The sequence below is a fragment of the Onychostoma macrolepis genome, chromosome 19 (genome assembly GCF_012432095.1).
Source record: "Onychostoma macrolepis isolate SWU-2019 chromosome 19, ASM1243209v1, whole genome shotgun sequence".
Taxonomy (NCBI): domain Eukaryota; kingdom Metazoa; phylum Chordata; class Actinopteri; order Cypriniformes; family Cyprinidae; genus Onychostoma; species Onychostoma macrolepis.
Window position 1 is genome coordinate 3,166,084 of NC_081173.1, and position 24,282 is coordinate 3,190,365.

Sequence of the window (24,282 nt, forward strand, 5' to 3'; positions counted from 1 at the left end):
TATGGGTGCTGGCCGCACCGGCTGTTACATCGTTTTGGACGTGATGCTGGATATGGCGGAGTGTGAAGGTGTGGTGGACATTTATAACTGTGTGAAGACACTCTGCTCACGGCGTATCAACATGATCCAGACTGAGGTAAGAAACTTAATTATCAGAAACAAAGGATGGGTCACAAGGATCCATTAATCAGCTAGTCATCCGAATAAACTAGGCTGGCTATTTTATCTAGGTTTTTTTTTTTTTTTTTTTTTCACACAAGCACTTTTGGTGCTTAACCCAGTCTAAATTGTTAAATTGTTAAAAGGTTTTTTTTCTCCATTCTGTCACAGAGGGAGTTTTGGTTCCTTGCCGCTGTCACCTCTGGCTTGCTCAGTTGGGGACACTTAATTTCTAGCGATTATCGTCGATTTGGTTGCACAGATACTATTTAAACTAAACTGAGCTAGACAATGACATCTCTGAATTCAATAATGAAATGCCTTTAACTGAAAATTGAGTGTTTAATCTTATCATTATACATTACTGACACTCTATCCTCCAATTTGATTCTGTTAAGTGCTTTGACACAATAAGTATTGTTAAAAGCGCTATATAAATAAAGGTGACTTGACTTGACTTTATTTTGATGGGTCCACAACATACATTGAAGAGGAGTGGACCAACATTCCACAGGCCACAATCAACAACCTGATCAACTCTATGCGAAGGAGATGTGTTGCACTGCGTGAGGGAAATGGTGGTCACACCAGATACTGACTGGTTTTCGGACCCCCCCAATACAGTAAAACTGCACATTTTAGAGTGGCCTTTTATTGTGGCCAGCCTAAGGCACACCTGTGCAATAATCATGCTGTCTAATCAGCATCTTGATATGCCACACCTGTGAGGTGGATTGAGTATCTCGGCAAAGGAGAAGTGCTCACTAACACAGATTTAGACAGATTTGTGAACAATATTTGAGAGAAATAGGCCTTTTGTGTACATAGAAAAAGTCTTAGATCTTTTGAGTTCAGCTCATAAAAAATGGGGGCAAAAACAAAAGTGTTGCATTTATAATTTTGTTCAGTGTATATGTCAACTTATTCTACTAACCCTGAACCTACCCTAACAGTCTACTCTGAGAGTTAGTAGACATGTAGTTGCAAATTAATGAGAATTAGTTGACCTGTAGTTGACATGTAGTTACAAAGTTACTTATAGTTAGTAGAATGTCTAAAGTGGACTATCAAAATAAAGTGTAACCAAATGTGTTACTTTTGAATAATTTATATTCTCGTTTTATTCTTTTCCCTCAAATGCATTCAGTTATGTAACAGTTATGTAAATGAGAATGAGTTAGCGATCTGCATGTTAATAAAATGATGGACAAAAGTAGCTGTGAATATTTTCCCATTAAAGTCAACCCTCAAGGGGCTGGACAACAAAGAAGAAAACATAATTCAATGTATAATCGCTGTTCGCTTAATATCACAAGAATGCTTTCAAGACAAAAGCAAGGCCAGGAAACACATCTTGCCATGCTGTCTAGACTGCTTTATAATGCATAAGAAATATCTGCCCTCGTTGTTACACACTGTTGCTGATTATATATGAATTGAGGACGGCAAGCTGAAGGCCGGTCTAGTGTACTCCCTCGACAGAGATAAAACAGACGGATCATGCCTGACCTTTAACCTTCTGATATACTAATAGAGTGAAAGAGTAAGCCAGAATCAAAAGAAAACACTTTAGAGATTAATAGTGACACTCATGTCTCTATGATGCTTGTTTGATATGGCAATCACTATTTGTATTGCTCATATTTAAGGTTATATATTGTTTTTTTTGTTTGTTTGTTTTTTTATTAACTTAATTAGACTTCATTATGCAATGCATCCTGAACAACACTTCAAACCATATGACTAGTTGAGGACAGCTATTAAATAGACTGTAGAAATATGATAAATTGGATTAACGATTATAAAAGATCTGACAAAAAAATTTTGGCAAAAAAAATAAATCCCATCTTACATTGATGTGCGACCCAAGTCATTTCAAGAGACCAGAATAGACTTAGAGTTGATCCTTTGACTCACCGGATGTGTCTTTACCTTTATGCTTACAAAACTCCAAAAACATATCTGTAAATACAGTTCACTGCTGTTTCCAGTTGCAGTGAACACTAGTGGGCTGTAAAACATGTTAAAACACTTATACTGCAGTGCATTATTTGCAAACTAATACACTTTGATATTTGCATCACATAACCAGCTCCATGTGAATGACTTTTCTGATAAAGTAAATATGCTTGGTAGCACACCTGGTGCAACATTAAGTTATTTTATTGCGAGTGCAAAAACTTGAAGCTAATGAAGCTAAAATATCATGGTTCCTTTAGTAAATGCATTTTTAATCTAATGTTTGATTTTGCTAATGCTGTTGTTTAGGTTTAGGGTAGGGTTTACTGTAAGTGGTAAGTTGTTTTTAAATGCTATACAGCATTAACAATGTAGCACCACTTGCCAAACATTTCTTTTCCGAACTGCTGTGATGCATACAACATTCAGCATACTAAAGTGTTGCCAGATTTCACTTTGAAAGTGTCTCAAATGTTCAAGAAGCAATGTATTATAATTTTCAGAAATGTTGCCAAAGGCACATTTTTCCGATGAGCCTGCATTACTTAGGTCTATAAGCAACTACCCAAACACCCTAAAAACCACATACACTCTAAACACTTTAACTACCCCAGTGCAACACTCTGGCAACCACCCAGAAAAGCATAGCACCATGGCAGCTTGTTTGCATGGGCAAGCATAACTCACATTTTCTTCAGAAAATGTCTGTAATTATTTCTAGTGATAACTATTGTCATATACCACAGTTTCTTAAATCTAAAGTCATTCTGATGATGGCCATTTGTAGATGAGTGCAAAAGTGTTTTACATCTTTACGTGGGAATATAGATTTGATTGCCTTTGACATTTCCCTCCTACACTGCTAAATTAAGCTAATATTTGCCCCCTCAATTAATCTTTCTGACATTTTGTCACATCGTTTTTTAATTAAAGCCAGATAAAAGCAAATAATTGGACACTGCATCGTGCACATTTTGACATGACCTCATTTCTTCGAAGCAGTTTTCCGTCCTGAGCTGACTCTTTCTATGTCAATCTCTCTTTCAGGAGCAGTATATATTCATCCATGATGCCATACTAGAGGCCTGTCTGTGCGGAGAGACCGCTATCCCCATCAGCGAGTTTGCGCTCACCTATAAGGACATGTTGAGTGTGGATTCTCAGACCAACACCTCTCAACTGCGAGAAGAGTTTCAGGTGAGTGTATGAGATGAGGACAAATGACTCATAAAATACTATCCTCACTTTCGTTGTTGGCCATAGAGTCTGAAGTGGTTAGCAGATTTCCAGGATGTTGCTAACCAGATTGGTGTCATGTTTTTTTAGTCACTTAGGTTTAGTTAAGTTTTAGTTAATATACTCTACAAAGCCAAAAGTTTTGAATATAAAAAAAAAAATGACAAAAAAAAGCTTTGTCTTTTTCTCACCAGGGCTGTATATATTAGATCAAAAATACAGTAAAAAACTGTACTATTGTGAAATATTATAACAATCTAAAATAACTGTTTTCTATTTGAATATATTTTAAAATGTAAAGCTTAATCATTACTCCAGCCTTCAGTGCCACATGATCCTTCAGAAATCGTTCTAATATGCTGATTTGCTGCTCAAACAACATTTCTGATTATTATCAATGTTGAAAACAGTTGTGCTGCACAATACTTTTGTGGAAACTGTGATACTTAACCATTCAAAAGTTTTGGATTAGAAATGAATACTTTTGTTCTGCAAGAATGCATTAAACTGGTGTATATATATATATATATATATATATATATATATATATATATACACAGGGGTGCACATAAGTGGTCAGCAGGTCCGCATGCGCGACCAACATTAAAAATGCGCTGTGTAAATAAGTTCTGACAGCGCATTTGCGTACCAACATGGTTGACAGCTGTTAATGCACAATTACCATTTTAGATCGACAAACTGTACTGTATATGATTTCTATTCAAACTGAAAGCATAATCTAGGCTACCCGCTGCCGTTTTCAAAGCAAAACTATGACATTTCATTCACTGACTCTCTTCCATCAGCAGCGCTAAACCCGGAAGCCCATAATACTTACTAGTGATGGGTCATTCTTGAGCGATTCGTTCATTTTGAACGAATCTTTAATGTGACTCGGGAAGAACGAGTCGTCTCAGGGAGTGATTCGTTCAGTCGCGCATGCGCAACATCCTATAGGTTCTGTACTGGAATTAGTTCACCTGTTTCGAGTCTTCGGGTTTGAGTCGTTCGTTCATCACGTGACAGCCTCATACAAGAACCTATGCAGTCAGAGCCGGAAAGAGAATTGATTAGTTCACCTCCCGAGTCTTCGGGTTTGAGTCGTTCGTTCTTTTGTCACGTGACGTGACAGCTTTGGACGTGAAGAGTATAATCTTCATAAAATACAATACCTTGTTGTATTTATGTCTTTTGAGTTAACCCTTTAGATTAGACTATAGTGTTACTGACTATATTTTTGTAACATATGACACTTTAGACATTAACACTGTGTACACACTCTTGAATTGTTTTTTTATTGTTTATTTTTGTGCCAGAAAAAGCTTTAGCAAAGAGGATAACTATTCCAAAATGAATTAAAACAATTTAAATAAAAAATACAAGAAAATTAAAATATACTAAAGCCACAGAGCCAGATCATAACCTTAATATTTTAAACTAACATTAATCATTCATATTCAAAATGTTATTTGCTTTCACGTTATGTCATTGTGTCCTTTTTGACCAATCTTCTTATACAAATATTAGACCAATATGTCAGGTCTGCCTAGGAAAATCAATTATACCAGCAAAGTCAAAACTGGAGTAAAAATGAACAAACTATAAGTGTTTTGTAATTTTAGGCTTGGATTTTTTTATTATATAGTTATATTATATGTTTATTGATAGACAAAGACAGTGAAAGGACAAATCAATCAATATTTTATTTATAACAGGGTTTTATTTATTTATAAAATAACACAGATCCTCAAGAAACAGTAACAAAAACATAGTGACAGAAATGAACAGACCATTTTTATTTCTAGGAAAATGCTTATTACACATATTTTGATAATTTTATGATAATTCTTAAATATGATCCAACATACAAAAAATACAGTTTTACTTTATAGTATTTTACTGATCCGGCAAGTGGTCACGTGACAAAAGAACGAACGACTCAAACCCGATGACTCGGGAGGTGAACTAATCAATTCTCTTTCCGGCTCTGACTGCATTGGTTTAGCTTATGGGGCTGTCGCGTGATGAACGAACGACTCAAACCCGAAAACTTGTCAGATAAGAGGTGAGGTGAGCTAATCAAGACCCAGGTAAACGATGAATGAATCTTTTCTTTTTCTTATAGCATTATAGTTTGTATTGTTTGTAGTGTGATCAACGTTTGCATAAGTAGTAGATGTGTTAGGGAAGTAGCACGTAACATTTTAATTATATTTTGCTAAAATAAAAAAGATTTGTTCATTTTGCTGAACGAGACTCAAAGGTCCGAGTCAGTAAAATGATCCGAACTTCCCATCACTAATACTTACTTGCCGGCAACCCGCCAAAATAAAAGCTCGCTGATTTTACGTTTGAAAATGATGAAAATAAAAATAAAAATAATGATAATAATAAAAATAATAATACAAATATTAACATTTTATTTTTAAGTTTACTATAAAATAGTTGCATTTGTATGTAATACTGCCTTTTTATTTTAAAATAAAATAGTATTATCACACTTGATTATTTAGTTTATTGTTTTTAGTTAGTTATTTTATCAACCTGGTCTCATAAAAATACTCTGTGCACTTTTTGTGCGACACCGTTTTACGTACCTTACTGCACGTTTCGCCGCAGTTTCAAATAGAAATGTCCACTGAGTGGCGCTAAAACACAGGTTCAATATGTGAACCCTGGCACGTTTTTATTACGTAGATATTGGTACGTATTGCTGTTTTTTTTTTATTACGTTGTTTCAGATACGTATTGTGGCGGTTCAGAATTAAAATATCCAGGGACTGTTGCTAAAGGTTAATGCTCTATCATGTTGGAAATATGCACTACACCAAATCCTGCCCTAAACGTACCCGATAGTGTTAACAAATGCAAAACTGATATAAAAACGTATTAGCTGATGCAATTGTGCCATTTGAACTTCCTTTTACGCAGATTTTAACTGCTTTGTCGAACCCTAGTTGGGCATTTCTTCAACTAGGGGCACTTTTAGCCTCGTGAAGTTGAATAAAAAAAACTTGTTCAAAAGTCACGTAACATAGTCTCATAAGTTTAAATAATTTGTCTAGTTTTAAGGTCTGTAAGAAGACAAACTTAGATTACAAGAGAAATTGTTAATATTTTACATTTTTCCGACCTGCAATGAGCAAATGTCATTTCCACCACATCTCAATATACAGCTGTTATTTAAATATAAAATAACTTATGCCACTCAAGAATTGTCTAAGATCATTCTTCTAACTCGTTTTACCAGTTTTTCCACAATGTACAATAATTATACATTTGTCAATGAGATAAATTAACTGCCCTAAGGACCAAATGCTGAACTGTACACCTGTCACACTATGAAATTTAATATTGGTTTGGGTAAGAGCTTATTAGAAAATAAATAACTTGAATTTTTATATTAAGTAGAGCATGATCTCATAAATTGTGGATACATTTTTAATGTGTGATGAGAACTTTTTCAGTAGTTTTAAAAAATGTGTGGTGATGGAAATGACAGGGTGTTGTGGAAATGACAATGAATTAACGTGAATGTAGAGAAACAGCAGAGATATTTATTAGAAAAAGTCTTAAACTCATCACACTCATTAAACTCAATTCACAAAGTCATTAAACAAATCAATTGTACTTTGTAACCATAAATGTCATTTCTACCACAGAGGGCAGTGTGGTGGAAATTACATTTCTGTAGTTTTTTTGTGAAAAAATGGAAGATAGCTTCACTGATTAGTTTTGAATTACTACTTAGCATTTCATGTATGCAAAATACTCTTATTTAACTTAAAATTTTTAGCTTTTTAGAAACACCCTTGAAGGTACAGCATGCTTGGAAATGACGTAGAATAAATATATTAACTGATCAAGCAATATTTTACCTTGATTTTTCTTCCATTTGTTGTTAATGAAAATTTTAATTTCCTCCATGTCCAACATGTGCTCTGATGTCACTGAACATTTCCATAGAAACCACCTAAACGATCTTTCACACAAACTAAAGGGACATTACAGTGTTGTGGTGGAAATGACACTAATACTGTGCGACAGCTATATTTTGTATAAAAAGTAATATTGATAGTTGTCTCACATTAAATACTATAATGTATTTTAATTATTTTACTAGTGCTTAATTCAGGTACATTAATAGTTACCAGATAAGTCATATTTTTAAACTGTATTTTCATTGTTGAAGTTTAAAGTCTGGGTGTGCGACAAGGAGAAAACAGTGATTTTGACACCTATAAGGAGGTTGAAAAGTATGAAAAAATCAATAGAAAGGTAGTAAAAAGTTTTAAAGGTGGTTTTATTGTTAGTTTGACAAAGAAAGAGTAATTTGTGCAAAATTATATATATTTTTAAAAATATGACCAAAGAATATAGAAGTGCCCATAGTCTAAGAATCACCCAGTTACACAGGATTCGAACCAGTGCTTCTCGTCTCCTAAGTCCGTCTCCGTACTCCGTGAGCTACCCAACAAACTTATCATCTATGAAAACCCATAGATATGAAGCTGGATGTGTGCGTTGCTAACGTTCAAAAGCATCAGTTTTCAAATCTCCCAGCATATTAATATTGTTTTGAAGTTTGAACTAAATAAAATGCAATAATATTATTATCACTATTATTAATACTTTTTATTTTTTATATATAGTTATATTTCATGCGTCACACTACATGCCAGGCTGAAAAACTTATGTGCACCCCTGTATGTATATCAATACAATAATAAAAATAAAATACATTCAAAATAAATTCAAATAAATGCTGTTTTTTTTTTACTTTTCATCAAAGAAACCTGAAAAAAATATATCATGGTTTCCACACAAATATTAAACAGCAATAGCAGATATAAAACTAATGTTTGAGCAGCAAATTAGCATATTAGAATGATTTCTGAAAGATCATGTGACACCAAAGAATGGAGTAATGATGTTGAAAATTGAGCTTTGACATCACAGGAATAAAATGTGTTTTTAAAAAGAAATCAGTTCTTATAAATTGCATTATTATTTCACTTTTCAACTAGAGAAGTCAAGTAGGTTAGTTTATGAGCAAAAAAAAAAAAAACTGACCCCAGAACTCTCAAACTGTGAATAGAGTCACTGATCACATTATTTAAAAAAAACAAACAAAAAAACACTTTTATTTTATTTTAATTTTTTCCCCCAGTAAGGATGTATCCTTTTTGTGACCCATGAGCTGAGACAACAATTATCATGCCTATTGCTTATTACTTTAATATCCAGCAATATTACTGCTGATTGCAGTCTAATTACAGCCCAATTTAATGTTGTGGACTCTGCTAATGCACTGCGGATGTCACTTGTTCAAGTACATTGACTGCATCCCATTGCTTAGACCCAGAAAGAGGCTGTGTGCTGAGATTGGTCCAAGTGGGAGGTACTACTGAAACACACTGACAAATTAAAACAGTTTCCTAAGTGATCTCAGCAAGCAAAACACCTAAGAAATAGTGTAGGAAAACGTCTGACCATATTAGGAGACCAAGCATAATATATGCATAATCGTTTAAGTGAAAAATGAGCTGAGATTGTGTGATGTATGGTGTGTAATTGGAGTTGTCTTTGGGAAAATTAGGAGCACTGATTGAAGCTAGAGATTAAAACCTCATGCATTTAATTTTTTTTTTTTTTTTGTTCTTTCTTTTTATTATGAGCCGAGAGAGAACACTGTAAAAAGTGGTAATCTGCAGTTACTACCTGATTTAACCCATTAGAAATGAGCTTTATTGGTATAAATGAATGCATTTAGGTTTATTTAGTGATGTTAAATAATATTTTGACTTGAATAAAACAAGTTAACTTAGAAAACAAGCAAAACCTTTAACAGACTTATACTGAAAAAGGGTTTCAAGTCGTGTAGATAAATTATTTTTAACTAAAACTATACTAAAAAGGTTTAATGTAATAAAGATTAAATACAATGAATTATAAAACTTAAGCAAAAATCACAGATGCTTCATTGACAGATGCTTCAACATGTTTAATTTTAAAAATAAATAAATAAATAAATAAACAAATAAATATATATATATATATATATATATATATATATATATATATATATAGACCAGACTATCATAGAGGCTTGGGTTTGTATGAACTGTATTAATTTTATGATATTTCCATTGGGGCTTTATGCAAATAATGTAATTTTGTTTCATCCAGGTTAAGTGCTGCATACTAACTCACAGCTCAAACTGTGATGAAGTCAACCAGCTGTAGAGTCTATTTTCATTCATTTAGAGAGGGTTTAATGAGGTGTTCCCTCACCTTACAGTTCCACTCGCGTGTGTTTTTTAGCATTAAGCTATTAATGGCTTCAAGCCTGCTGCTCTAAGACTGTGTACCTGTCCCCGTCCTCCTCACAGCCAATGTAATCGTTATAATCATAATTGTAATGTCCCATTTGTGCTGTCAGAACCAATCGGGATTGAAGCACTTTACCCATCAAGTGTAATAATCTGCATAATTCTCAGTCTGATTCATTCACCTCAAGGCTCATAGCAGAAGTATTCATATGTGACCAGTGTACATTTATTCTCAGCCATTAAGCGTTGTAGACATTATTTGCCTGACACAAAATCATTTCAGCTTCTAATGCTTTTCTCTGCACCTGTTTACATTTTTGGTTCTTAGTTTACATACATTTTACAAATCTGAAAAATGTTAATAGTTAAAAAAGAGGGGGCATATAATAGATTTATTTCATTTTTACAGTATTTAGTACCACCTTAAATAAGCTATTTCAGTCAACAGATGCACAAGACAAAATAATAATAATATAATAAGATAATCAAAATAATCAATTTCTCACTATTAACTAGTTGTTTATTAGCATGCATATTACTAGCATATTGGCTGATTATTAATACTCATAAAGCACATATTCATACCTTATTCTGCATGACCATATTTTAGATCCCTTAATCAACCCTATACCTAAACTAACAACTTTTTTTTCTTCTTCTTTTTTTTCTTTTCTTATATAGCGCTTTATACAATAATGGTTGTGTCAAAGTAGCTTTACAGCATTTACAACTTTATAAGCTTTACAGCTACCTTACTAACAATTAATAAGCAGCAAAATAGGAGTTTACTGAGGCAAAAGTAGCAGTAGACCAAATTTACACAAATGAAGAGTTCAAAAGGTCTGATTCTCATAATACAATATGTTTACTGAATGATCAGTGCAGTGTTGTTATTGTTAAACTATATTATAAACTATAATAATAATAATAATAATACATTATTAATTATTTAATTAATTAAATAATTAAAATAATACAAAATAATGGCAAAATAACTAGTAACTAGTTACTAGTACATTTACTTAAATTGCTAAAACTAAGACTAAAATAAAATAAAGCCAAATAGAAAATAAAATAAAATAAAATAATAATAATGACAAAATCACATTGAAAAAATACTAAAACATAAGCAAAAAATAAAATAAAATAATAATAAATATATATATATTTCAAAGTAATAAATACTATAACCATAAATAAATAATACTAACATATAAGAATAAGAATAATACGAATAAACACTTAATCAACAACTGTTTCCATGTTTTATGATAGCTGATAATGTGTGCAGGAGCCGTGATGTCAAACCCTAAAAAAAAAAAAAATAATAATAATAATAATTAAAAAAAAAAAAGAATTCTCCATTGGTTCAAATTATGGGTTGAATTTATGAGTAGCACAAAGTCTGCGGTATATGTAAATTGACAATATTGGACATTTTACTCCACAATATAAATTGCACACAACCATACTGTATGAACGTTTGTGCTGTGAGTTAGTGAGTTGTGCATTGCACAACAAAATATTATCAACAATAGTATCAAGTTATGTTTACCATAGACCTTATTTTACTCGTGAATTGAATCTGTCTTCTAGGTTTTCCCATGATTGTCTTGAGCAGTTAAACTGCCAATTGCTATGCAAAAAAACTTATTCAACGCAGTAATCTGTCATCATGTGCTCTATGCTTTAGTGGCGGAAGAAGAATTTCATTCTCCTTCATGGGATTTTACACTTCTTACATTTTTTTTCTCTGGTGGTTATTTTTGCCTCTAGCAATTGCCTGCATTGTTTTACTTCATCATTCTCTCATTGTCTCACTTAGTTATATCATCGCACATCCTTTGAGTGCATTCAGTCACCCTTTGATTCCTTGTCTTTTCTCTGGGTCTGACTCCTGTCTCTTCAGACTCTGAACTCTGTGACTCCTCACCTGGATGTGGAGGAGTGCAGCGTCTCTCTGCTGCCCCGTAACCGTGAGAAGAACCGGAGCATGGATGTGCTGCCGCCTGACCGTGCACTGGCGTTCCTCGTCTCTACCGAAGGCGACGGCAACAACTACATAAACGCTGCACTGATGGACAGCTTCCTGCTGCCGGCTGCATTTGTGGTCACCCCTCACCCCCTGCCCACCACCACCGCAGACTTCTGGAGACTGGTGTTTGACTACGGCTGTACCTCCATCGTAATGCTCAACCAGCTCAACCAGTCCAACTCAGCATGGGTAAGAGAGCCAGGTTAACAACCCACAATGTTTACAATACTCACTATAGGATTGCAATGGCACTCATTCATAAAACTGTTCAGGTCTAGATTGTACCCTTTACTGAACTTTGATTTTTGTTAAAACTAAATACATATATATATATATATATATATATATATATATAATAGAGCTGGCTGTTTCTTTTAGACTGTGCCTCATTTACATAAAATCTCAGATGATCCGAACAAGCATATAATCCCCTGACACGATCCAGAACACCAAATTCCATGAATTACCATGAATAGCTACATTGTTGTTTAAACCAAATATACAGTGTATATTTGGTTTGTATATAACACTGTATATATATATATATATATATATATATATATATATATATATATACAGTGCCTTGAAAGTATTCATTTTTTCACGTTTTGTTGCTGCCTTATGTTAAACTGCTTTAAATTACTTTTTCCCCCACATCAATACACTCCATACACCATGATTGTAAAGCAATTTCTAATAAAGCACACGCATCTTAATAAATGGTCTAACAGCTGATAATGCATATCAGATCAAAAACCAAGCCCTGAAGTCCAAAGAACTGCCTGTAGAGCTCAGAAACAGGTTTGAGTCAAGCCACAGATCTGAGGAAAAGTTCAGAAAAAATTATGCTTCATTGAAGTTTCACAGAAACATGCAGTCTCTGTTACCCTTAATGGAAGACGTTTGAAATAACCAGGACTCTTCCTAGAGCTGGACTCCTGGCAAGAGTGGCTTATAGACAACTCTGTGAATGTCCTTAAGTGGCCCGGCCATAGCCTGGGCTTGAACCCAATCAAATATTTCTGGAGAAACCTGAAAATGTGCATCTGCCCCCATCCAACCTGACAAATGAGATGTGAAGAGGCGAGGAGAAGAATGGCAGATAATTGCCAAATTATGATGTGCAAAACTTGTCGCATCAAACAAAAAAGAATCGAGACTGTAAAGATGTTTCAGCTAAATATTTAGTTTAATATTTTATGCAATGTACTTATTTCAGTTTAACAAAAAAAACAAAAAAAACAAAGTTGTGACAATTCTGTTTTTGCTTTGTCAGTATGGTGTATGGAGTGTAGATTGATGTGGAAAAAAAGTAATTTAAAACAGTTTAACATAAGGCAAAAAAAAAATGAAGGAGTATGAATACTTTCGCAAGGCACTGTATACAGTATATATATCAAGCTGGCTGCTTTTTTAGACTGTGCCTCATTTACTTGAAATCTGCAGTCAAATGAGCCGAACAAACATATAATCCTTCGACATGATCCAGAACACCATTAAAATAAAATATCCACTTAATAATGAAAACTGTACAGAGATGCAAACATGCTGTTTAAACTGGATGTGTCAAAGCAAGCACTCATTTACTCTTCCATTTGCCCTGTTGTCTGGAGTAGCTCAAGTTCTTGGAGTAGGTCAGAAATTTAACATCTATACTGTATTCAGTGCAGACAGTGTCATTGATTATAATGGATTGTGTTTGACTTTGACATGAAATAAAACCTGTGTTGCTGATGGTTGTCAGCTGTAAAGTGAATGGTGGGCGTGGCCAATGGTGTGATGATGTAACACAGGGTTCACAGGCCTGTTCCTGGAGATCTACCTACCTGCAGAATTCAGTTCCAACCCTGATTAAACATACTATATATGTAATTATCAATTATATATATATTAAAGGTGGTATATGCAGTTTCTGCGCTACTAGTGTCATTTAATGGAATTACAAAAATAAAACATGTTTTCAAACAATCTTTTCAAACATCCCTTTCACGTGTGACGCTTCCCCCAACTCAAACGTCACAAACACAGCTCTTATGGGTCTATAAAGATGAAGGCAGGTGAAAATAGACAAAAAAAAGTCCAACATATTAGGAATACTTTTAATTTGAGTTTAGCTTAACTGTTGAAAAGAACGTCTCAGGTTACGCATGTAACCGGGGTTCCCCGAAGGGAACGAGACGCTGCGTCGAGACTCTTTGGGAACGCCTCCAGCGTGACCACGCTCTGAACCACGTCACGGGCGGGTGATGTAACGACGAGGAAGCTTAAATCACATGCGATGGAACCGGCGTCAGCTTCAAGGAATGAAGCAAGCGCTCGCAGGGATCAACGGGGAACCACGGTTACATGCGTAACCTGAGACGGTCCCCTTCAGGAACTCGAGCTGCGTCAAGACACTTTGGGAACGAGATGCCCACGCCGCCAGACTTACAAATCCCTGCCTAGTGTGGAAGAGCACAACTAAGGCGAGAGAAAAGGAGCCAGGAGTGGCTAAAGTGGGCGGGGCCCATGTCCCCAAGGCCAACTTCTGGAAGAGTAAGTCTTGACCCCCAAGGAGAGGGGAAATCAGAGGACTCGAGGTTATGGAATAGCATCCTGATCCACCACTTAGCATAAGCTTCTCTGGCCGGAGGCCTCAGCGCACCGCGGAGGAAACTTGTAACTAGGGGGTGTCTGCCCACTGATTGGCCACCAGGAGGAGCGTGGTAGGCCGCAATGGCCGCCACGTAGACCTTTAGGGTGGAGTGGGTCAACCCTGCGGAGAATTGGGCTTGCAGGAACTCCAGCACTGTACCAACCGGGCAGTTAACTAGGTTGAGCTGGTGGTCTCCGCACCATGAAGTGAAAAGCTTCCACTTCAGAGCATACAGTTTCCTAGTTGAACTGGAGGATGGTCTCAACAACCTCGGTTGAGAGACCAGGTGCTATGAGTTGTGCCCCCTCAGGGGCCACACCCACATTTTCCACAACTATGGGCAGGGGTGAAAGATGGAGCCTGTGAGAGGAGATCCCATTCCCCGGGCCTTAGCGCCTGCCTCGACAGGATGTCTGCTCCCATATTGAGATGCCCAAGAATGTGAAATGCTCTCAGCGAGAGGAGTTTGCCCTGGGACCACACAAGGATCTGGTGTGCCAGCCTGTAAAGGGGGCACGAACACAGACCTCCCTGGTGGTTGATGTAAGAGACCACCGCTGTGTTGTCGGTGCGCACCAACACATGGTGATCTCTTAGGTTCGGGAGGAAGTGTTTCAGTGCTCGAAACACGGCCAGAATCTCCAGGCAGTTGATGTGCCATGTGAGATGGTTACCGCTCCACAGACCACGGGAAGAATGGCCACTCATGACTGCTCCCCAGCCGGTGAGGGACGCGTCTGTCACTAGCGTTATGCGGCGACAAGGAGCTCCCAGCACAAAAACCAAGACAAGACCCTGAGACAAGAACCAAAGGTTTTACATTGGACGAAGCTGCCATCAGACCCAGCTGGACTGTTGTGAGGATCGACTCGATCCGAGTAGGGGACATACGTGCCTGCATCGTGGTCGAATCCCACACCATGCCCAGATAAGTGGTTCTCTGTACTGGAGAAAGCACACTTTTCTGGCATTAAGTCTTAAAGGGGTCATATAATGCCATTTTTGTACAAGTTAATATGATTCTTTAGGGTCTAAATGAAAAGTTTGTAATATACTTAAATTAAAAATTCTCGTTAGTATTGTAAGAAAACACTCATTTTACCTGGTCAAAAACAGCTCTCTGTTCAGCATGCCATTTCAGTACATGTGCCTTTAAATGATCATGAGCTCTGCTCACCCGGCCCCTCTGTTCTGTGGGGTGTGACACAACACACGTGGAGTGTTGCCTTGACAACAGTTGAGGGTATCTTTTGGTGGAAGAATGGCAGCGAGAGTTTCTGAGGACACTTTCATTCATTTTAATGTACTGTTACCACGTTAATTTTACCATAGCATACACAGTTTATAATAACACAATAATCATAACGCGTTGTTCATTACAAACGTGGGATTATGAATTATACTGAGAACGTTGTACATAGAAAACATGCTGTAATGTACACTTGATTTCACGTAATGAACACTTGATTTCACGTAATGAAAGTTAGTGTAAACTTTAGCCACATTCATGGTGAAACATGCAAGCGATTAGCAAAGATTAATGAAGGTTAATAAAACATTACACTCACTTCTTCTGGAGGTGCAGCAGGAACATGAATAGTTGGTACCGATCCTTTTTTCAGGAGCAGCTTCTTGGCAAAACCAGCTTTAAACTGACCCTCGTTTATAAAGCAGTCTGGTGAGAAATGATTCGCGCAAACATGAAAGAACTGAGGTTGATCTGGGGGACTATTCCCTTCGAAAACAAAACTCAGCCACTGCGTCTTCAGCGGTTCTGATTTAGGAACATCAAAACGACTGCTGTGTTCATTATTACACCCAAGAACAGAACACCACGATCGCTTAGACGCCATTCTGCTCCAGCGTATCAACAATGGCGGACTATGATGACAGCTCGCTCAGGGCGGGTCTTGTGTTGAAACGCTCCTGTCAATCAACAATTGTGGGAGGGGCCTCCGATCTTGTGACGTCACAAGACGAACAGCTCGATTTGAGACAGGGGAAAACATATTAGATTAAAAAAAAAACACTGGATGGATTTTTATCATTATAGGATGGTTGTGTACAGGCACTGCCTGCACACTGCACACATTTCAGTACAATCAACTTGTAAAAGTGGATGTAGCATTATATGACCCCTTTAACCCCAGCTCTTTTGAAGGAGCGAGAACGACATCTCGATGCCGAACCGTCATCTGCTCTGAATGAGCTAATGATCGATCGTGACAAACCAGTCCAGAAACCTGACCTGCTCGATAGAGAGCATCCTGAACTTCAGTTCTGAGCAGTTCAGTTGACTCAGATCTAAAACAGGACGCAACCCTCCATCCTTCTTAGGAACGATAAAGTACCAGCTGTAGAACCCGGACTCTCTGTCGCGAGGAGGGACCACCTCGATGGCCTCCTTCCTCAAGAGAGTATTCGCTTCCCACACCAGTGTGGGAATGACCCCGTTGAAAGGCAGTGGCAGAGTGCCAAACTGAATGTGATTGCCTCTTTCCTAGAAGCTGACGCCGGTTCCAACCGCACATGCTTTAAGCTTCCTGGTCATTACGTCACCCGCCCGTGACGTCTCGACAATCCATTGGACTGATTACACACGTGGTTCAGAGCATGGTCACACTGAAGGCGTTCCCAAAGCGTCTCGACGCAGCTCGAGTTCCTGAAGGGGAAATTCCACAAACTCGTGGTATCAATTAAAACCCAAACATTTTGTGCATCTTGTAAAACCACTGCCAGTGTAACGGAATAGAAATGTATTTTTCAACATTGGATTAGTATGCAAATAGATAGGTTGACAGACACTGGAACGAACACTGGACGAGCATTTTTTTTTAGATGCGTCTTTAGAGTCACACAGAATAGCCTATAGATTAACATGGCAGAGGTAGAGCTGCATCTTCCACCAAACAATTACAAATCCAATATTTGGAAACACTTTAGGTTTAATAAGAGAGATGGAGAGTTTGATAAAATCCTATGCAATTCATAAAATTAGATAAAATATAAATAAATAAATAAAAGTGAACTGTACCTTATCAAATTGCATTTTTTCCCCCATTGCATCATATTGCATTGAATCAAATTGTGTTGAATTGAATCGAACATCGAGATGTGTATCGCATCGGCCTCAGTAATGGAGATGCGCATCCCTAATACAGTATATGTATATATAAATGTTTTGTTTTTGCTTTTTTTGCAGCCAGCATAATAGAGTAAATAAAACATTGCATTGCATTGCCACATTTGTTTCCACATATGAAAGATGTCCAGATTACAATTACAAATCACAATGAATCTAACATTTTTTTAATGTTTTTACTTTGAATTGAATTGAAACGTTTATTTCGAACATGTAAGTAAATATAGTAAAAACAAAACAAAAACTATACAACATAATACAAAATTTTAACTTATACATGTCCAAAAAGGAATAGGAAGACGCATAAACTTATTTAATCCTACCCCTTCTCCACTCTGCATTGATAATAATTAATAACTATAATCATCAAATGAACTTCATGATAACAATAATCATCAAATTAACTTCATAACTCTGTCATCTCATCCTTGTCTTAATACACTCTTTTGACTTTCCTACATATATGTATAGTATATACACAGGCCCGGATTAACACAGTGTAGTGCCCTAGGGTGACCACATTTGAAGTGCCCCCGTTTTTAATAAAAAAAAAAAAATTCCATAAGAACAGGTAGAATAAGAAGAATAAGTTACTAATCAAAAGAAATCATTTAACAAAATTAGTTTCCACTACAAAGGTGGCACAGAAGAACACAAAAGTGGCATGTAGGTAAATTTACAGACATTTAGAGAGGCTCAGAGGTGGCATGGATGTTTTAAATTCATAACAATGTTGTGAGATTAATGTTTTAAATATAACATTTTGAATATAGAACTATTGTTTGATTGAAATTATTTAAATAACTGAAAGGACACTTTAAACATAAAAATAAAACTGCCAACAGGTGGCGGTAAATCACTGATTCGTTTGAACAGCTGATTCATTCAGGAACGAAGCAAGTGACTCACTTTATGAGTGGGTAATTGAATCACTGACTCACTAGACTCATTTAAAAACGCAGGTTCATTCATAAATGAAACACCGCTATGTTTGAATGGAGACGCAGCTGCTCGGCTGTGACTGTTTGAAACTATGTTCCTTGACTAAATAGAGCAAAATCAGGCAATATTGTTAAAAGTCATACAATGTACATCACTTTATATAACTTATTGTTTATTGAGCTGTTGTATTAATTTAATATCACATTTACAAACACCTTTAATAATCTTTAAAAGCTGTTACTCACTTCAGCAATCTCACAAAACTCCATTATAATCAATGAAGCTCTCTACACTGCACAACGAATCTCTTATTTACACCATCTACACTTTGTTTGTTATAACGAGAGCATTTGTGAGCGTGCATAACTCAGCAATGAACAAAAGTATTTTGAGCAGTGAGTGGATTCTGATTAACATTGCATTCAAGGAATCAACATATGTCTGCGATACATTACTCAACGCTGCACAAACACGCAAGTAGAAATCTTTGAAGCTCCTCTCAGCGCAAACACAAATAGCCTATGCTGATCCAACCCATTCTCACACCCAACTCGTCACATATTGAAGCTTGGTCAGGACCACTTGGTGTCGCTTTTTGACGCTCAAGGTACCCCTTAGCGTCATTTTCCGACTTGCAGGGTCCTCCGTTGCTTTAAATAGGAAACCCTTAGCGTCAATATGCCGACGCCATACTGGGAATTTTATCGTCATAATTAAATTATATATTGTGTAATAACATTGCCATTATTGCATATATGTTGGGGTGTGATTTTTCAATGTAAACAGCCACAACAGTTTTATTTATATTACATTATTTACACATTATGAGCACATAACCCAACCCCTGCCCCTAAATTTGTCAATAAAACACAAGATATAACAGGCAGATACAACTACTGTCATAATTTATTCAAAAATATTAATATTCCAAGTCTTCCGAGGCAAAACATTTGATTTGTGAGAGGAGTAGACGCGTTAAGCTCATCCCGTATGCAGTCTGTGCGCGAATTCAAAAATGCCGCCAGAAGAAGCCTTGGTTGTGAAATGCTATTGGCTCTTGTGTGTCTCGTGACCGATTGCGTTTTGCTGTTCTGACAGGCTATTGGCTCTTCTGTGTCTCGTGACCAATTGCGTCATGCTACGGGACTTGAGTATCTTTTGAATGAGATGTGAGCGTTAACGGAGCGGGATCATTTTCAGCGATTAAAACCTTATGTTTTGCTCTCTTCTTCTCATAAAGACTTCGTATGGCTTCAGAAGACCTGGAATGCAGCACGACTTGTTTGTAATGCTTTTATACTGCTTGTTTATGGGCAGTTTTGCAATAAACACCGGTGACTTAACTTACATTTGCCTGTTAACTGTTACGTGTTTTATGTTGTTCAGAAGTGGGTAGGTTTAGGGTAGGGGTGGGTAAGGTGCTCCAATAAAAGTATAAATGTATATAAAATTATTTATATTTTTACAAATGCATGCAAACCATTAAACTAAGACAAACAACTGAAAACAACGGCGGAGAACGTATTGTCATTTTCCATAAGCGTCTTGACCTGACGCATAAAGCAAGCAATTGAAAGCAATGGAGTTCCTATTTTGTCATATACTGACGCCTAGGGGCACTTTTGGCGTCTTCATAGTGACGCGAAAGGCGTTTGACCATGCTTCAGTTTTTGACGCCTTGGGAGTGAGAATGGGTTGGTTGATCGGGTTAGTCGCACAGGTGCTCCTAAATATGTTTTGATAGTCGCACACAGTAGCTACTTTTCAGTCGCCCTGTATAGCCCTGGCAATGTGTCATGATATTTTCTTCTTTTTTTAAATTTACGTTTCGCACAACCGCCAAGTCGATGCTGCCTATCCATTTGTGAATAAATATGCTCGACTCTGACTGGGGAGGGGCAAATACACTGGGACCTGACCCAATCGCAATTCTTTATATGCGTGCATATATTTGATATTCTCTCTGTATATTGTATCATTAACTGTTCATTTTCTATGCATCTGTATCTCTTCCAGCAAAATAATATATACAAAACATGAAAAAATATTTTAAAGGTCTTGTCATTATCGTAATCACTTGGTGCCCCCCTATTGGCTGGTGCCCCAGGGCACTCGCCCAATCCCGTCTATGGATAATCCGGCCCTGTATATACACAAACAGAGCCTAAATAAAAACTACGACTAAATAATCTGTATGAACGCCTATTCAGATCCGTTCTTCCTCCATATACATTTTGAGAACCATACATTTATACTGCTTTTTAACTGGGTCACACTTGCTTGAGCACTAGACTTAGTCTGTTCCACAATTTCACTCCACATACAGAAATAAAAAAGCTTCTTAATGTTGTACGAACATAAAGATGCTTAAAATCACGCTCTCTCTTAAGATTATATCTCTCTTCTCCATTAAGAAACAATTTTTGAATATTGCCAGGGAGTAAATTATTTTTTGCTTTTATACATTATTTGTGCTGTTTGAAAATGAACCAAATCAATGAATTTTAATATCTAATGAATTTGTATGATCTCTATAACCAATTTTGTGAATTATCCGTATTGCTCTTCTTTTTTTTTTTGCAACATAGATAATGATAATAATCTGCATTTATATGTATTACCCCAAACCTCTGAGAAATAATTTAAGTATGGTAATATTAATTCACTATAAAGAATGTAGAGTGATTTGTGGTCCAGAACATGCTTTGCCTTATTCAGTACTGAGATAGTTCTAGACAATTTATTATGTACATTGTTTATGTGAGCTTTATGGAACTTTTGTGAGCTTTATGGAACTTTTTGTTCCACATGTGAGAAAAGAAAAGTCAGTATGGGCCAGAGAACCTTGCATATTTTAAGACCCCCTACACCCGTTTGTTTTGAAGTCTTTAAGGGTTTTCAAGCTATTTTTTGGTAGGTCAGACAATCCCCCCCACCCTCGGAGCCCATAATTCTCACTCTGGGTGAACAGCAAACACACAACGTGCCTTTCATTTGAGACTCCCCACATTGATAATGTGTTTGTCTTGTCTAAATTGGCAACGGAAAGGACAAACTCACCGAGATACCAACCTACCCGTGATTTTCGCTCTTCTCCCCCCTGCAGGCAAGCACTGTGACCCGTTCTCCATGATAAAGCATCTCTGGTGCACATTATTCCACTGAATGCAAAATTAGAGTGTGTCATCTTTAAGACTTACCTGATAATACCTGCAAGTGTGTGTGTGTGTTTGCATTAGTGAAGTGATCTGCACAAGATTATTTTATAGTTATTTCAGTTTCCTGTCTTCCATCTGATGTGTGCGAATATTTTTCCAGACATTATCACACTCCGTTAGTCATCTAACTTTCTAGAAATATCTCTCTGTTCTCCTTCTGCTACAGTCACCCTTTTCTGATCTGTCTGAGTGTGTTCGGATGAATATGTATCTTCTTCGGCACAGTGTCACTCTGTTAATACGCATCACTGTGACAAGGATTTATCAATTTCTATCTCATCTGTATCAACATCTCTGTATCTCTCTTGGAAATACATGGCTGAAGCTGTTTCACGCCTGCTCGTTTCAAATAACACTGCACTGGATTAGATCTGTCTGCAACTGGCGTGAGCGAAAATTAATTGACACATTGAGCAAATGGTAATCTGGTGGAAGATTGGACTAGAAAATGCAGGCGATATGGAGAAATGAGCAAGGATTATTTATCTTGGTGGGCCGCAATTGGATTTTCTGTGCTGATTAGCCTATCTCTGGCATTTCCTTGACTCCATTATCCTTTCACTGTCTATCTTCACCCTTCGCCTAATCGCAAGATACCCATTTTCTCTGTCTGCTATCTATTAATGGAGTATTTTATTTTATTTATTTATTTATTTTTTGCAGACATTGACTGTAATATGTATCTTATATGATTATGTGGGTCATAATGTTAGGTGGAAGAAAAAAAAAAAAGAAAAGAAAAAACATAAGGGTGCTATTTCCAAGATCATAATGAGGGGAAATGAGGGAAAATGAGTGAGTGAGTGAGTGAATGAATGAATGACATAAATAAAAGCTGTTTTGTTTTAAAATGTTATTAGGCTAATAGGTACACATTTATACTTTACAATACAGTTCATTAGTTAACATTAATTGACTACAGTAGTTGACAAACAATGAAAGATAGTATCTTTGTTCTAAATACTGTAAAAATTCATTGCTGATTGTAAATCATTGTTAATGCATTAACTACATTAGATTAATGCAGATTAAATATATTAAACCGGGACCTTATTGTAAAGTGTAACAGACATGCTGGGTGCCATATACATACATACATACATACATAAGCACATACATAAAAAGCCATAAAATAAAATATATCATAGAGAGTACAAATATGGGATTTTACATTTTTAAAATTAAAAATTTAATATTAAAAATTCTATATTAATAATAAAAAGTATGTTTTAAATAGTATTATATTATTTACCAGTGATTTAAAAAAAAAAAAAAAAGTTTGTTTGCTGGTTGGTTGGTTTTTAGTTGTGTGTTTGTTTGTAAACCAAATGAAAACGAACATGAATTCAATAAAATAAAAGATAAGATAAGATAAGATAAGATGATACGATAAAATAAAATAAAATAAAAAAATGGCACTTCAAACTAGATTTTTGAAAATCATTGTGGACATAATTGTTGGTCACAGTTATGTCAATAGTTGGTCACTTCCCCATTGTTAAACAACACATTTGATGTATCCTGTGTACAGGAGTGAATTAAAATAGCAATTTACATGTGTAATTTATTCTTCTCTCTCAGCCCTGTCTGCAGTACTGGCCTGAAACGGGCATGCAGCAGTTTGGACCCATGACAGTGGAGCTGCTCTCCAGATCCACCGATGACAATGTAGTCACTCGCCTATTCAGGGTGACCAACATCACACGGGTGAGTCTATAGGGCCAAAGAAGTCATCTTCAGATATATGTTATCCCCTGTATGTGCCTTCCAATCACTTGCCCAGTGTTAGCACTGACATTTATTACAGTACCTCATTAAAATCAGACCTCACTAGACGAATGACCCGTCTTCTAACGTCCAGCCTTTTTTAAAAGATTGGAGATTGTCTGAGTTCAGGGCCACTCCAGAAAGGTTAATTAACTGAGGCTAATGGCTAAATGATCTTTTCAGAGACTTTTAGAAAATTAATTCAATACCGATTCAATTAAAGCAAAGGTATAAAAGTGCGATCAGTCATTAAAAGTCTCCATTTCACAAACTAGTGCTTGTGGCACTGCTCTCCTGGAATTAGAGCTGTTTATTTCTCACTTTATGTGCGTGTGTGAGAGAGATAAAGTTGTTCGTATTGTGTCAGTCTCTCTCAGTGTGGTCTGTGCTTCTGATATTGACTTGTCTGAATAAAAAGGCACTTTCTCACACCTCTAGCTGACCTTAGTCCTCCCTGATGGCTTCATTGTCAACATCCTGTCTCTTTGAAATCTTGTCCCAAGTGTTGCACCTCTCATTGCTAGCCCCCTTTAGCACTCCTGTCAGCCAGGCTGTCAACCTTTAGCCGCGTTCCCATCCGTGCCTGTGTCAGTTTGGCTAGCCCCTGTCAGTCCCCACGTCCCCTCTGTCTCTTTGAGACTCTGCAAGCCGGGCAAACACTCCATGTCATTGTCAGAAATTGTCCCATACTGCCTCTTCACAGGACCCCAGAGAGAACCTCCCGTGTTGGAACGATGAGTCTCGCTTCCCCAAAAAGGTACAAGCGTAGAGTGTTATTGATAGATCATGTTGCTTAATGGACAGCCCCAAGACAGAACAATGCTTTTATGATTTGTTACAGAGTAATTTAGATGCTA

The 24,282-nt window shown here is 36.6% G+C and overlaps 1 protein-coding gene across 4 annotated transcripts in view; it reads left to right on the forward strand.

Annotated features, from left to right (window-relative positions):
• ptprua (protein tyrosine phosphatase receptor type Ua) overlaps positions 1-24,282 on the forward strand; it is a 261,984-nt gene that overhangs the window by 229,036 nt on the left and 8,666 nt on the right. For all 4 annotated transcript variants that reach the window (XM_058754100.1, XM_058754102.1, XM_058754101.1 and 1 more), the window contains 4 exons: positions 1-136; positions 3,166-3,315; positions 11,596-11,910; positions 23,240-23,365. In XM_058754100.1, the coding sequence (XP_058610083.1) occupies positions 1-136; positions 3,166-3,315; positions 11,596-11,910; positions 23,240-23,365 (727 nt within the window). The remainder of the gene's footprint in view (positions 137-3,165; positions 3,316-11,595; positions 11,911-23,239; positions 23,366-24,282) is intronic.